We start from the raw sequence: 15,099 nt of genomic DNA on the forward strand, positions 1-15,099 counted from the left end.
TCTTTCCCTGGCACATCTCCCTTCACTCCCCTCATTTCCTTTCCCATGGAAAGAGGGACAGTGTTTGCCCTTCTCCTAAGCAGGCATAATGGGTAGCTGCCCCTCTTCTCAGTGGGTATCCCTTTCCTAAGAGCCCCTGGGAGTCCAGGAAAATGTGAGTTGTATGACTAGGGAGCTGAAACGTCCTGAGAGAAAAGCCTGACACTCCTACAGCAGGCCTGGGAAGTGCCAGCTGTCCCCACCGCCTGCAAAGTTAAATTCCTTACCCAGACCTGAGGTTTCTGTTTTTCCTGTCTGAATCATTCAGAAAGTGAAACACCACTGCTCTGGCCCTGCTTTGGTTCTTCCACCACGGCTCCAGATGTGGGTTTTTTAACCCCTTTGCTCTGCTCTCCCACATTTCCCTGCACAAAGAGGTATGAAAAGTAGAGGGTTTTATCAGTCATCCTTTCAAACCTGAGCAGTCCCGCTGTTGTAGCACACTTTCCATCTCTCTTCTTGCCTCCCCAGCTCCCTGCATCCCTCTTTCTGTTGGGTCCTTGTTCCTGCTTTCTGGAGCCAGCACTCCAGGGTGTCAGACGTGTTGGGATCTGCAGCGTCAGGGTGTAGCCTCCAACACACACCCCAGTAATCTGGTCTTACCTGCTGTCGACTCAGACAGTGGTGAGGAAATGCTGGGGGTTGTGCTGCTCTTCCCCATGAGCTGAGCCTCCAAGAGACTCTCCCCTCTGTGAGGGGCAGAGGTGTGAGCCCACCTGGGCAGCCGGAGATGGAGCTCCTGGACTGATGTGCCAAGACCCAGTGAGGTAAGTGAACCTGTCTGGGTGAGGGAAGCTGTGGGGCTCAGGGCATCGTGGGCTAGGCTAAGTGCCACCATGTCCTCCTCTTCGGACACACGCGATAGAGCCAGGACTGCCAGGCACAGACAGGTATGTGCACATATGCTTGGGGAGCAAGGGCTGCAGGGGAGAGGAAGGTTCCCACAGAGGATGTCAAAGGCTCCTTTTGCAAAGGGAGAAAGACACGCGCCCTCTCCCCACCCCCTGGTATATCTGTAAGCCTTTATCCGTACCAGAGACTTGATGGGAGCTGAAGAGACAAAAAGATGTGAAAACAAAGATCCCAGCAACTAGGAAGTGAAAAAGGGGGTCTGGTTAAAAAAAGAGAGGCACTAGAAAGGAGCAGGATGAGATCAGTGTTCAGATGCTATTGTACCCTCCAAGGATTTATGATCAGCAGAAATATAAATCCCTTGGCGTGTCACTCCCTGAATGAGGAGGCAGCAATGGCAGAACAAGGCAGGCAGGGAGTGAGAAAGTCAAACAACAGCAGCAACAGCCATCAGGCACAGGAGCCAAGCAAGGGCTGTAGAGAAAGAGCAAGCCCATAGGCATGGCACCTTCTTCTCGGGGCAGCCGCTCCTGCAGAAGGACAATGGTAGGATTAGGCGTGTCCCCATGACCCACGTCTTCTTCCAGGTGTGCTGGGACTGGCAAAGCGGAAATAGGACTTGAAGCAACAGAGTGCCAGGTGGGCTCTGCAGAAGGGCAGATCCCTTCCCAGGTATGCTTGGTGGTGCTAGGTTGCAAATGTCCGGCTGAATCAAGCCTTGCACTTTCTTAGCGCCACGCCTCCTGCAGACTTTAACGACAGGGACTGGTGTCTGTGGCAAACATGCCTTTGACTGCCACCTCTTCAGAGCTCGGTTCTTTCTGGGTCCCTGCCACGTGCCAGTGGTGTGCAGCTGGGTCTCCAGACAGGGGCTTGGCCCCAAAGCGTCCAAGCCTGTGGACTCAGCGTTTGTGCTGGCTAGTGATTAAACCAACTTTGCTTTCACTTCCCATATTTCACTTCTACCTCCTGTTTGGCAATATTCTGGGGAGGGGGATGTTTTAATTTTGCCCTGTCAGTCCTGGGGGTGGCTGAGTTAGCATGGGAGTGAAGACGAGCAAGTACTTTGCATTATGACCCAGGGCAGGTCTCCTCACTTGCAAGGACACCTAGGTGTTGCTTCTTTCACTATTATGTTTGCTTTCATAGGATGTGTTTTACCTTATCAGCTTTGGAGAGCAAAGTTCATGCTTTGTGGCCAGCAAGTTCACCAGGAAGTGAGAAAGGAGGGGAGATGAACTGCTGCAAAACACATGTAGAACCAGCCATGGTGCAGCAGGAGACGGCTGTGATTTTGATGAGCAAGTAGCCAAAGAGCCTGCCTGGCTCTGTTTTGATTCAAGCTGCTTGCAGTTTTGGTGCCTGGATCGAGACCTCTGCCGTGACAGCGACTGCTAGCCAGCAGGCCCACGTGCACCCTTGGCTCTTCACCAGCAGAGGTAAGTGAGATGGAAACAACTGGAGAGATGGATGGTCTGGGTGCACCCGGCACTGGTCCCTGTCCCCTGCTGCAGGTGTGCTGTTGAACCTGACCATGGGGCATTGGGGAACCCTCTGCGCCTCTTCAGTTGCCTAGTGGACATAGAGGTGCAAGGCAAACCTCTGTATTTATTCAAACAGAGGCTTTCTTTTGGACTCTGTGATACTAAAAGCATGGGCAGCCTGGAGAGCTTACTTGCCAAGGTACCCACAATGGAAGTCCTTTTCCATGGGGTCCACGGGGACCTCAGGAGATGAAGGGGGGGTGGATACCTCCGGGCACTAGGCAGTCACAGTGTGATCAGACCTCATGAGCTAAATATGGAGGTCTCAGCTTTGTTGTCATGTATCTCATTAAAAACAAGCTATACCAAGTCTTGAATGCCTTCACAGTTCTAATCATCACAATAATATAATTTATTGGTTATAAAAAAGGTGAAAAGTGGGGCTTAAATGTCTCCTACAACAGGTAAAAAACAACCACATTTAAGAAAAAATATAACTTAAATTTCTAAAAAAAAGGATGGGTGGGTTTTTTGAGGTTTGGTGTGTCCTTTGTTATTTCCTCTTGGTTCCAGTTTCACTAAGTGAGCTTGTGCAGTTTGTGTTTTCAGCTGCACTGCTCTGCACCCCAATGCCATGTTCTCTGTCTGCAGCCCCAGGGCAGCCCCAAAGCGCCACAGGGTTTAGATGACAGGTCACTCTTGGAAACGCTGACCCTGTGGCATGCTCAGCAAGATTTTTCTAGGTGTCTTTTTCCACCTCGTTTCTCAGCCCCATGCATAACCCTGTGTCCTGCCACACTCTGCTCCTTCTTCATTTTTGCAGTGCTAAGAGGGAGTGGCTATTGGTGAGATATTGCCAGAAGAGAAGAAGCCTAGGACCAGGCAGCAAGATGCCAGGCACACAACTCATCTCAGGACACGCCTGCCTGTTCCAGCCCCCCTATGCAAAAACAGCCAGGGTTTTCCACCCCACGAAAGTGAAAACTCAAAATCCCCGTGGGTTTTTCATGTCCTATGGGGACTCCTTGCCTAGCAGCTGTTTTGCTGCCTCTGGCAAGAGGTGCCCACCTTGAGCCCAACCTCTGTCTCATCTCAGTCCAGCACGTCATGCCAGCCAGGGCCCTGGGCAGCTCCCAAGCACTTGGGGGAGGCATGTGGCTGTCATCTGAGTGGGGTGGTCACAGGACAATGTGTGTGGAAGGGAAGGATGGTGCACTGTTTTCAACTGGGTTTTTTGGGGTTGTGTGCCCGTCCTCCAGCATCACGTTCTCCTCTCACACAGCAACAGCAGTCAGTGTTGCCCCCATCTCTCACCTATACCAGCACCTCTTCCTCCCTCAGCAATATTTACCCTTCCTTCTAGTTTCTGCAGCTCCTCTCCCCTGCAGCAGTTGCTCATAGTGTGTGTGTGTGCGTACACATGCACGTGCACATGTCACGTCTACGTCGTTCCCCCTGTCCCCCCTCCCAGATCAAGAATACTAGCAACAAATCCATTTTCCACCTGAAAACAGAAAGAAGTATCTGCCTAGGTAGTATGTGTAGGTTGAATTGCTCTTTTCTGTCCCTGCTGGAGAGAAGGCCATGGTCTCAGCTGATGGCCTTCAGGGGCTCATATTGATCTTCACTGAGAGGAAAAAAGATGCTTCCCCCAACCCCTGGGACACTTAAGGCCAGTCACCAAACAGAAAGTTCCTTCAGGATTTCAAGACAGCATCTCATCGTGAGGAGATGATTCAGCTGTGGTACCATTGCCTCCTTACACAGCTGATGACTTGAGACTTCTCAGCAGCTTTTGTGTAGAGCAATGAGTACTTGAGGTTCTCTTGGAGGCAGCCACAAAGAACATGGCCTGTGGCTCTCACACGTTAACCAACAAGGATAATCTAACCAGTTTCAGCTCTTCTCTCTCCCTGCTACCAGCCTGCTTTACTCACAGCTTTCCTCTTCCTTGAGGGACAAGTCAAAACAGTACCTCCAGAGCTCTGTGGAGAAATGCTCCTTTCCCTCAACTTCTTCCCTTCCAAAGACTGTGCATGTAGGCATCTCATTTCAGGTCTCTGACATGTTGATTACAGTATCTGTTATATCAAATTTGAGACTAGCTTCAATAACACCACTGTAGTGGATTCTTGCTTCTGTGCTTCCATCCACCCACAAAAAAACCAATCCCCTCAGAAAACCCCAATCGGTTTTCCACTCTTGGTGATCTTTGCTGACAGTTTAAATCTCTGCTGTTTGGTGTCTCAAAGGCTGAAGGGCTAGTATGGAAGGAAAGACCACTCAGAAAAAAAGAGAAAAGGTGATGGTGGGCAAAAGATTAAACAGATTTCTTGCACTGGGGTTCATGGCAGGAAAGCCTAAGAGATTTCCATGGCAGAAGCTCTTTTTATGGGGAAATTAGTCAAAGGACTGTCTCTGATCAAAACGGTGGTAGGAATGGTTATGGAGTAGCAAGATGAACCAAGAAGTGTCTGAAAGTGCTCCTACCCCAGAGGTCTGAAAACAACTGAAGGGTGGAAGACCTGACTAACTGTGGTGTAGAAACATTTGCTTAAAACTGCTTTTAAAGGCTCACTAGCAGAAACAATTTGAGAAAAGGCTCTTGGAGGATTTCAGACCAGGGAGCTTGATGTCTGTCCTGAAGAAATTAGTAGAAGTTATAATATAGGAAAAAAACCAATTGACATGCAGTCACATCTAATTACTGGGGAAGAGCCAGTGGCTTTTATACAGGGAAGCGGTGCCTCAGAGTCCTTCTTTGAAGGAGTCAACAAGCATGTGAACAGAAGCCCGTATGGTTTTCCAAAAGTCTTTCAAAAGGGCTCTCACCAACAGTGCCTAAACAAATTTAGAGAAAAAGTTCCTACTTGGATAAAAACTGCCTAAGAGATAGGACAGAGAATGAGAGTAGATGGTCAGTTTTCTCAGCGGAGTTCTAAGACACCAGCGCTAGGGCTTGGGCTTGACTTGTTCATGAGGAATGAATAATGAAATAACAAATTCATTGGAGACATAAAATTATTCAAGTTAGAAAAGATGAGGGTTGGCTGTGAAGAACTGCAGAGATTAAGAGAGGTGTGAGTGACTGGCCTTAAAATAACAGCTGAAATGTCACCTAACAAAGTGACGAGAAAAACCAATCTGAACTGGCCATTACCCATTGCAAATGAGATCTACGCCTACTCAGCTCAGTGCATCCACACGATCAACATAGTGTATGTTTTGAGCACCCCACCACAGGGCTCACAAAGGCTGCAGCAGAAGCGGAAAGGTTCTGAGAAGGGCAGCAAGGATGTTCAAAAGTACAGAATGGCTCCTCTGTGAAGAACAACTATGAAGACAAGGAGCCTTTATCCTCAAAAATAAAAAAAAACCACCAAACCACACACAAAAAAAACCCAAGGTTGCTGAGGGGGAATATGGTAGGCATTCAGAAAATCATCATAGATAAGGTGAAGGTGATGAATAGGGATTATTTTTTCCATTGTCTCTTCCAGTACTAAATCTAGGCACTAAATCTAGCAGGTAGTGATTCAAAAATGAGTACAAGGAAGTGGTTCTTCACCTGAGATGCAGTTAAGCTGTGGAACTCCTTGGCATTCCGGGCACTGGATGTTGTAGATGGTAAATTTTACATGGACCCAAAAGCAACGGGAAAAAAATAATGGAAGAAAAATTCCCTGAGGGATACTGAATGCAAATAGGTCACCTCTGGCTCAGGAAATCCCAGGGCTACAACATGCTGGAAGAAGGAAGAGAACTTGAGGGAGCATAACTACATGTCTGCCTTGTTCTCATGTTATCCTTCCACCTTTCATGATGTGAGACAGAATACTAATTGCAGATAGACCACTGTTCTCACACAGTGTGGACTGTGCTTACGTATTATATTCTCTAGAGGTGTTTATTGAATACCTCTTGTTAAAAATAGCTTTTCTGTGGTGACGAGTCACCTTCATCTGACACCTGGCTGGTCTGGTCACACGTGTTAGAGCAGGCCACGGTCTCAGAATCTCAGTCTCCTTCATTTCATCTTGGTCAAGACAAGGGTCTCACCAGTCTGTTCAGTCTACAGTCATTGCATGGTTTTGGCTCCAGGAAAAGCTGGCATATCCTCCTTGAGATTTTTTGAGGTGTCTAATCAATTAACTTGAAACCAATAACATTATTGCACATTTACGTTGTCTTCCTGGATTATCTTATACTTTAAACTTACATCCGTCTTCGCACAAAGTTTTCACCCATCATTGTCAAAGAAGGGTGAAAGCCACTCAGTTATAGCTTGACAAGCCAGTAGAAGTTCCTCTGAGAAACCTGTCTTGGTGGTGTACCTGCCAAACAGCACAAAAGAATGGGCAAATTAATAGCTGTCTACTCGGTCATATTAGACTTCTGTGTTCATTGTTTAACATGTTGTTGCCAGAATGAATGTTTTCCTACCTATGAGGTCAGCACACACTTCTGTCTTTTATAGATCCTCCCTCTAGATCTGTGCATTGCCCCACAATACCATCCAGAAGGTCTGACATGCTTGTTGTGCATGTCAAGTCGCTGAGTAGCTTCCTCTTAGAGTAGAATCAACCTTACCTAAAGATTTCCTCTGGACAGAAAAATTCTACTTTCCATTTGAGGCAAATTACACTCTAGGTGGGCTCTGTGAGGGAGTCTCTATCTAACCCCTGCAAACAACTGTGGTGAATTCTGTCATACTTACCAACCCTTACTCCACTATGAGTGGAGCAGGGTCAGCTATCAGATCAGATGAGGCTACTCTGGACTTTATCCAGTCTGGTTTTGAAAACCTACAAGGACAGAAGCTCCACAACCTCTCGGGGTAAGCCCTTGCAATGCCGGAAAACATTTTTCCCTGTGTCCAGTCTGAATACCTATCACTTCAATTTATGCCCAATGCCTTTTGTCCCCCTGCCATGCCCCACTGTGAACAGCTAGCTCTGTCTGCCTTGAGTAACACCTTGCAGGTATGGGGAGGATGCTATTCTGTCTCCTGGAGCTTTCTCTTCTCTGTGGGAACATGCCCAGTTCCTTCAGCGTCTCCTCATGGGGCAAGTGCTCCAGTCCCCAGACCATTTTGGTGGCCTTCCACTGGGCTCATTCCAGTTGATCAATGTTTGGCAGGGCAGTGCTACCACTAGTATCTAGAGTGGTTACCATCCTCACACTACTTCGGAGTCACACCTATAGTTGTCCACATGAATCCCATGGCCCTTCCTTCTTTACTGCTATGTGCTCCCTTACCTGGAGGTGCTGCTCATGCTTTACGGCGTTGTAAGCAGGAAAATGATCTGAGAACATGCAATCCAAAGGAACTGTATGAATGTAGGCAACATAAGAAACTCCAAGTAGCTGGGGCTCAGATTTGTGTGGGTTGTTTCACCTAGGACAAGGAGCTAGGGTGGAGTCAAGTCTAACTGTAGGATAATTTTTTTTATCTGCAATGGATGTGCAAAGTCCTGTTTCTCTAATATAAAACAATACCACACAATTTTTATTATAAGTTCCTTCCAGTCAGCATTTTTGCCTCAAAATGCTTGCTCTGTTCTTTTTTTTTTTTTTTCCTCTTTCTCTCTCTCTTTCTGGAGCCACCTTGACTACTTTTTCTGTGTGTGCTGTCTCGTTCTTGTATACATGTGCTCTCAGCAGTGATCAAAGCAACGTGCATTTTCTGGGGCTGAGCGATAAATGATTCTGTACAACAACTACCTTCTCTGTGCTCTGGCTTCTTCTGACACGTAATTGCTCACTTTTCTACTGTCCATTTTTCTTATTCTCTTGGTTTCTTTGTGAGTTCTTGCAGCAGAAGCCATCATGGTGGAATTCTGACCTTTCAGTAAATTTCCCCCTCTAACTTAAACTCTCCTGTCTTGGTCTTCTTCTCTGACCAGGAACTGTGCTGACATTCAGCAACTGTCAATGACCTTCCACCACATCAGCATCCCCAAAACCACTGGAAAGAATTGCTAAACTAGAGGCAGAAGCTGACTGCAGGTGACAACATTACCATCCCTACCAGACGACCACTGACCAGCAATCCAAAGCAGCACCAGTCAAGAGAGAGATGTGCCCATCTACCTCTCAGCTGCACATGAGGGGAATGACCTGCCTGTGGCTTCCTAGAGGGGAATTACTTCTCTTAGTGCTTTTCTTTGTGCTTTCTTAGCCCACCAGCAGGTTCAGCCATCCCAGCAAGACCCTCCTCTGATCTCCGCTGGGCATGTCAGCTTCCAATGTGTCTCAGACATGCAAGGATTACAGCTTCAACCACCACCTCCTCCTGCCCGGCTACATCCTGATATTCGTTACAGGTTTGATGCTGAACGTGATGGCCCTATGGATATTCATGTGCTACCTGCACCTGAAGTCTGTAGTGAAGATCTACATGTTCAACCTGGCTGTGAGTGACCTCACCTTCACACTCCCTCTGCCGCTGCGACTCTACTACTATTCCAACCACCACTGGCCCTTTGGTAGCACCCTGTGCCAGGTCTCTGGCTCTGTCTTCCAGATCAACATGTATGGTAGCTGCCTGTTCCTCATGTGCATCAACATGGATCGCTATGTCGCCATTGTCCACCCACTTCGCTGGCGGCATCTGCGACACCCCAAGGTGGCCAAGCTCATTTGCTTGATTGTCTGGGTTGTGATCTTCATGGGTTCCATCCCCACAGCCATAGTCCACAAGCAAAACCACTGTGAGGTACAGAACCAGACCATTTACCTGTGCTTTGAAAGCTTTAGTGACAACATGTGGCAGAATAACCTCTTCCCCCTAGTTGTCTTGGCTGAAATCTTGGGGTTTCTCCTGCCTCTCAGCTCTGTGACATACTGCTCAATTCAGATCTTTCGGGAGCTCTGCCAGGACAGCCAGACGAAGACCCTGCGACAGCAGAAGACTATCCGTCTCCTCTTGGTGAATCTGGTCATCTTCATTATCTGCTTTGTGCCCTACAACACTACCCTGGCAGTTTATGGGATGATAAAGGCCCGGGTGTTAAAGGTTGAGCAAGAAACACAGGCCTCCGTGCGCCAAGTGTTAATCATGACAATGCTGTTGGCCAGCATGAACTGCATGCTGGATCCCTTGATCTACTATTTCAGTACCGAGGGTTTCCGTAACACTTTCAAGAAACTGCGGCGGGGACAAGCCTGGGACTCAGATACAGGGATGCTTAAGAATCAGGTTTTGGAGAGTAAGTCAACTGGAGACCATGCTGTCTCAAAAGTAAAACAGCTCCCAACTAAAATCTTAATCCGTCCCAATGAATCATTGCCATCACTTCCTACTGCAGTATTTTTGAATGGCCCTATTGAGGACTCGGAAATATAACCACAGAAAGGTCATGCTATTGCTGAGTTGCAAAGTCACCCATTCAATAATTGCAGGAAGACTATGGCAATCAGCTCAGGGTAACTTGGCGAACTGTTTGAGGGAGGACAGCAGACTGTATGTGGGTGAACGTGATGATACAAAGCTGAAGGATGAAAGGTTGTTTTGAATAAACAGAGATGTCTTGGTGACATGGTCCCACCTCACTCTTTTTGAAATATAGTGTGGAACAACAACTTGAAACACATCTATATGTCTAGGTCTGGTCAGCATAGATTCCCAGAACAAGTCCATCCTGCAGCACCTCCGTGCTGCACTGTAACGTGAAGCAGTTCTGAGGAGAATCAGAGCACAGATAGGGTACTCACTGCTGACAGTGAATTTAGTAGTAATGACTGAGGGAAACTTTGTTGTTTTTTTAACTAGATGCTTCAATTTGAGTCTTAAGTCCAGCTTGAGGCACCTAAGTGTCTTTATGTTCCAAAACAGTTGAAGCATTCAGCAACCCTTGTTGGGGTCAAGGAGAGTAGCTGAGTGTTTAGTACTCTTGCAGAAAATAGGTTTCTAACTGTATCGTAAGTCACAGACCTTAGCAAAACAAATTTTAGGGGGTATGTCAAGTGTGCTTGTGCAGCTGTACACACACACATGCAGCACAATAGCTATACATTTACCTAAAGCAAAATGGCTTGGGAAACACTAGACTACTTAAAAATACACCCAACATTCATAATGGCCCCAGAAAAAAAGAGAGGATATCAATATTGTTGTCATTTCTGAAGCTCATATTGATGTTAGTGCTTTGCACTTTCTTGTCCCTCAGCCAGAAGGTGGTTGATTTCAGGTCTGAGTGATTTTCACTGTTAAAAAGAAATTATGTCACAGAATGAAGCTGCAGTGAAATATGTTTGCTTGCACTGTTTGTACATGCTTTCTCAGCCTCCACTGTATGTGAAAGCCCTATAAATCTCCCTAGAGATCCAACTGTACACAGGCAGTGTCACAAACCCCAGTTATTCACTCCTGCTAGTGACCAAGAGTTGCCTCTCCACTTGCATTGTGAAACAGTCTCTGTGGCTTCCAGCAGGACTCAGGCTGTCCCAGAGTGGGTCTGTTACAGTATCTTTGAATATTTTTGGAAAATGTTAAATGAATGGTAAGGGAAAGTGACAAGAAACGCTGTTCAGAGTACAGTCCTGGTTCTTAGCCTTCTAAATTAGCAATGAGTCTTATTTCAAGTCCTTACTGCATGACTGCTGTGGGAATAAATGCATTGTAGTGCACCATGGGTTTGTGTTACAACACAGTTTAGGAGAAACAGGGTTTAAATCCACCTTTCCAGTCTCCCTTGAAGTCCTGCCCTTTTACTCCAGGTGACTGTAGAAGCAGGTTTACATGATGAGCCTCTCCACAGAGAGAAGCTTGTGTCACAGGCTGCCTTTAGAGACGTGCCCCTAGGTAAGCCAGCTCCGTCCCCTTTCTCAGCCCATGCAACACCAGCAGACCAGCCTTGAAGTATGTCAGCAGATGAAAGACATTTAACGGTGTCTGAGAGATGCATTGAGAGAGGTGGAAGAGGGCTTGTGGGGCAGTAGGCAGGTCTATTTTGACTGCCACTGAACGTGAATTAATTTGTGACACAGTGTAGCTGGAAAGGAAACAGAGCTGTGTGCATACCTTCTGCTAGGATCTGATTTTATCCTTTTGTTCTGGGATTCATGGGGTAGTGGAGCAACATTACAGCAGCCACACTGCTGCCCATTTCCACATCTTCCTCCACTTTCCTCTTCCCTAGACCCCTCTCCTTGTCCCTGTTCCTCAGGTCCTTTCTCCCTTCCCCAGACCTAATATGCCGTGCACCTAAGTATCAACACAATGGCTTCACTGCTATGTCTTCTTCCCTGCCCAGCAAAGCTGATTTTTTTTTCTTTCATTTTAACTTGGCTAGAGCACTGTCATAAACTCACAGATTTGGGTGGGAAGGGACCTCTGGAGGTCTCTACCCCAAGATCCTGCTCACAGCAGCTTGCTGGAGGCAGTGAGGGCTGGCTGTGTCCCAAAGGAAGGGCAGCTGGGAGCCAGGTGCGGTGACAAGGCAGGCAGAGGAAGGGGCTTCCCCAGCAGGTGGAAGCACCCAAGCAAAACCAGCAAGGCAGGTGCAGTGATGATAGCCAGCTTCAGTGGAGAATCCAGGCCCTCAGACAAGCCTGTGGTGATAGGGCAGGTCCAAGGTCAAACTAAAAAGTCAGCATCAGGATGAGGGCTGGAGGCAGTAACCAGGTGGAGCCACAGTCCAGCAATTGCCAGACAAGTCCGTCATGACAAGTCAGGTCTCAGGTCAAGGCGGGAAGCCTATCCACGGGCCTAGATCAACACAGTGCATGGTCAGGCACAGACAAGACTGCTCAGGAAAGAGCCAAGGTCAAGAGGACCAGCTTAAAAGCAGCTCCTGGGGCAGAGGGTCAGTGCTGGCTGAAGCTCCAGCAGAGCTTTCTGGCAACTCTCCCCAAAGTCACCAGAGGCCAGCCCTCAGCCACAGAGTCTCTGACCTGGCCCCAAAAGCCCCAAGAGCAGGAAGGATGCACTCGGGATCTGGAGCTAGTTCAGGTTGCTCAGGGCCTTGTCCAGGTGTCTTCTGAGCATCTCCCAAGATGGAGATTCCTCAGCTTCTCAGGGCACCCACACCAGTGCTGAAACGTGCCCTGGGGAGAGGCTCTTCCTAACACTCAGCAAAAAACAAGTCATGGCTGTTGTCTCTTGTGCTTTCTCAGGGCCACTGCAAGCAGAGTCTGGCTCCATCTCTTGGCAAGATTGTCAAGTATGAATGAAATGTCAGGCGGCAGACACCATTCCTTTGGAAGAGGCTGCTCCTCTACCAAAGTTACAGTATCTCCTCCCCCCAAACCACAACACAGAACTTCTCAGGAAGAACACCAGAAAACATCATTTTTTCTTATAGTTTCATTCCTGGAAACAGTGAAGCTATCTTTACCTGGAACATTTTATAAATATTCCACCTCCAGCAGCGGAAATTTTAGTTCAAATACTTTGACAAAATTATAAATAACTGAAAAGCCTATCTCTTAATGGATCTCATCAACCAGTTTAACAATAAAGGGGGGTTGCTGGTCATCCTACGCACAGTGGAAAAGTTCCTGACTTTGGGTCTCTGAAGGCTTTCCTTAAAGGTTATGTGAAGGCAAGGGTGGGCCCAGCGTGGGCTACTGTGTTTTTTCCTTTGAGTTTTAAATCTTCTTCAGCTTGCATTGGTTTTGTGTCATTTTTGAGAATTTAAAAAGAGCTTGTGACACAGTATCGATTACTACAAAACAGAACCACTTCAAAGCATGCGTTTAACAACAGGAACAAACTACGTGAAGCAATGGTATTCAAGAAAGGGAAGTTAAATGGAAATACAAGCTCACCAAAGCCACTTCAATGTGTATAATTGACCCTCTACATCCTGCTATGATAATTCTTGAATTAGTACTCTTGCCAAGCATGTCAGGGGTGAAAGATGCCATTCACTGCTCCCCTGCACTTTGTGTCAGTCGCAGATATGAACATGAAACAAATGCCTTCTTATCAACTAAGACTAAAGAAGTGAAACGTCAGAAAGATGGCAAAGCAGTGCAGAATGCTTATTCTATATGGATCAGACAAGGTATCTGCAAAAATGTACAAATACAATAGGATTTCAAGTCTTTTGACTTCCAGAGCAGACATGCCAGTCACTTTTGAAAAAGGTTCCTTATTTGGATGATACTGAAACATATTGTTATGACGATTAGTCATGATCTTAAATGTATGTTAGACAGGGGTTCTGTAAGTCAGCTTGAAAAGATATTTCAGAAGTCCCAGAACAAGCCAGACGTAATCTTCAAATTGTTTTTATTGCTGCTTGTGTTGCTTCTACCATGTATTGGCTGTATGCCTCCCACTACTTGATGTATCCCTCTAGCAAAACATGTATTTTGTATTAAAAATGCCTTGAGCAACTTCGGCTTTTCCTGCTTTGAGCTTCGGAGGCTACCCCTCCCCCGCTTTCTCCCCAGTCGCTGGGAGTTGAAACAGATGTCCTCTAGAGGTCCTTCCAACCTAAATAATTGTAAGATTCCCTGACCTTGTGTTTTAGAGGCTGATCTGGTGTCTCAAGCATTTTCAGCCTCTTCATTATCATTCCCTCTTCAAGTTTTTCTCACTTCTGGCTGCAGCCAGAGTCCTTGATCCTGTGTCTGAGAGCAGTTAGTCTAAGCTTCACGTTTAATAGATCTCTTTTGAAGCCTTTCCTTCAAACTCTTGTGTTCTGCAATGCTAAGAGAAGTCAAACCGCCGCTGCCGCTGCGCTGGTACTGCTGATCAAAATTCTCTCAGGGTTTCCTTGAGGTTTCCCACATTTCCATGTCATCCACTGTCTCTGCTCTTACACTCAGGGATCTTTGGGAGTGGATCATTTTCTGTTTGGCTTGCAGAGCACCTTGCACAGTGAGACAGTGGTCTCTAATGTCTCTCAAACAAAATTAGAAGAAATAATGTAGTGTCACTGGAGAACCTGATATGCTGCAAATTTTGTTTGAGGATATTTGAGAGCCTGGATGTGCTAAAGCCAGACACAGCTATGCCTGCTTTCACCTATTTCCCTCAAGTCGAAACAGTGACAAGGGAGCGGTGACCTAGACTTCCATGCTAGCTGTAAAACCTCCCTGCCCTGCAAATACTACCCAAAACACAGCCAGTCACTCTCCAGCTCAGTCCCTGAAATACAAGGGAACAAAAAAGTCCTTTTCCCCAGGAGGGCAAGGGGTGGAGAGAAAGGATCAAACTCTTCCCAACAAAGTGATGATGAAAGACCTTTTCTGACTTGGCAGGGGGTGGGAAGAAGAAAGAAAAAGAGAGGAAAAAAAGGAGAAAACCGGTACTGACATCACTGAGCGATAAACCTACCTGTCACTGCATCAGGAATGAACCCAGATGACAGGACCAAACCCTCAGCACGGTTTGACACCTGGAACACCCTGTCCCAGCTTCAGAGGTACGCCTGCAGGCTCTCAGTCTCTTGTTGTTTGCCCTCCTCGGAGCCCACGAGTGCCCATGTGGCTTAAACACACCAAACCAGACATAGCCAGGGCTAGCTGAAATGAGGGGGGGGTGTGCTTTCATCAAGATTAATGTTTTCCGACTAAAGATTTAATTTTGACCAACATTACCGTTTGCTTGCGTGTTTTGGGTGGGCTGGGGTTTTTAATCTGAAACAACAAAAGAATTTCCAAATCCAAACCCACACGTGTCTGATGGCAGCTATCGGTCCCTCGGCGACCGCGCACACGAGCACAGCCACGCGCGGAGCGTTTGGCGGTGGATACAAAGGGGGAAGCG

General features: G+C 47.1%; 2 protein-coding genes across 2 annotated transcripts in view; one reads left to right on the plus strand and one right to left on the minus strand.

Annotated features, from left to right (window-relative positions):
- The window catches only part of LOC104466220 (protein Wnt-4-like), a 2,889-nt gene extending 2,189 nt beyond the window's left edge, over positions 1–700 (minus strand). The window contains 1 exon segment of the mRNA XM_010079569.1: positions 643–700. Within this exon segment, the coding sequence (XP_010077871.1) occupies positions 643–700 (58 nt within the window).
- Positions 701–8,610: 7,910 nt separating this feature from the next.
- On the plus strand, positions 8,611–9,723 carry LPAR5 (lysophosphatidic acid receptor 5). The gene has a single exon (XM_010079567.1). It carries the CDS (start codon positions 8,611–8,613, stop codon positions 9,721–9,723), a length of 1,113 nt encoding a protein of 370 aa, XP_010077869.1.
- The last annotated feature ends 5,376 nt before the right edge of the window (positions 9,724–15,099 follow it).

This window comes from Pterocles gutturalis, unplaced genomic scaffold, assembly GCF_000699245.1.
Source record: "Pterocles gutturalis isolate BGI_N339 unplaced genomic scaffold, ASM69924v1 scaffold11764, whole genome shotgun sequence".
NCBI classification, from domain to species: domain Eukaryota; kingdom Metazoa; phylum Chordata; class Aves; order Pterocliformes; family Pteroclidae; genus Pterocles; species Pterocles gutturalis.

Excerpts from the sequence above, each read along its gene's own strand:
- LPAR5 (XM_010079567.1), top strand. The coding sequence starts at position 8,611 with ATGTCAGCTTCCAATGTGTCTCAGACATGCAAGGATTACAGCTTCAAC.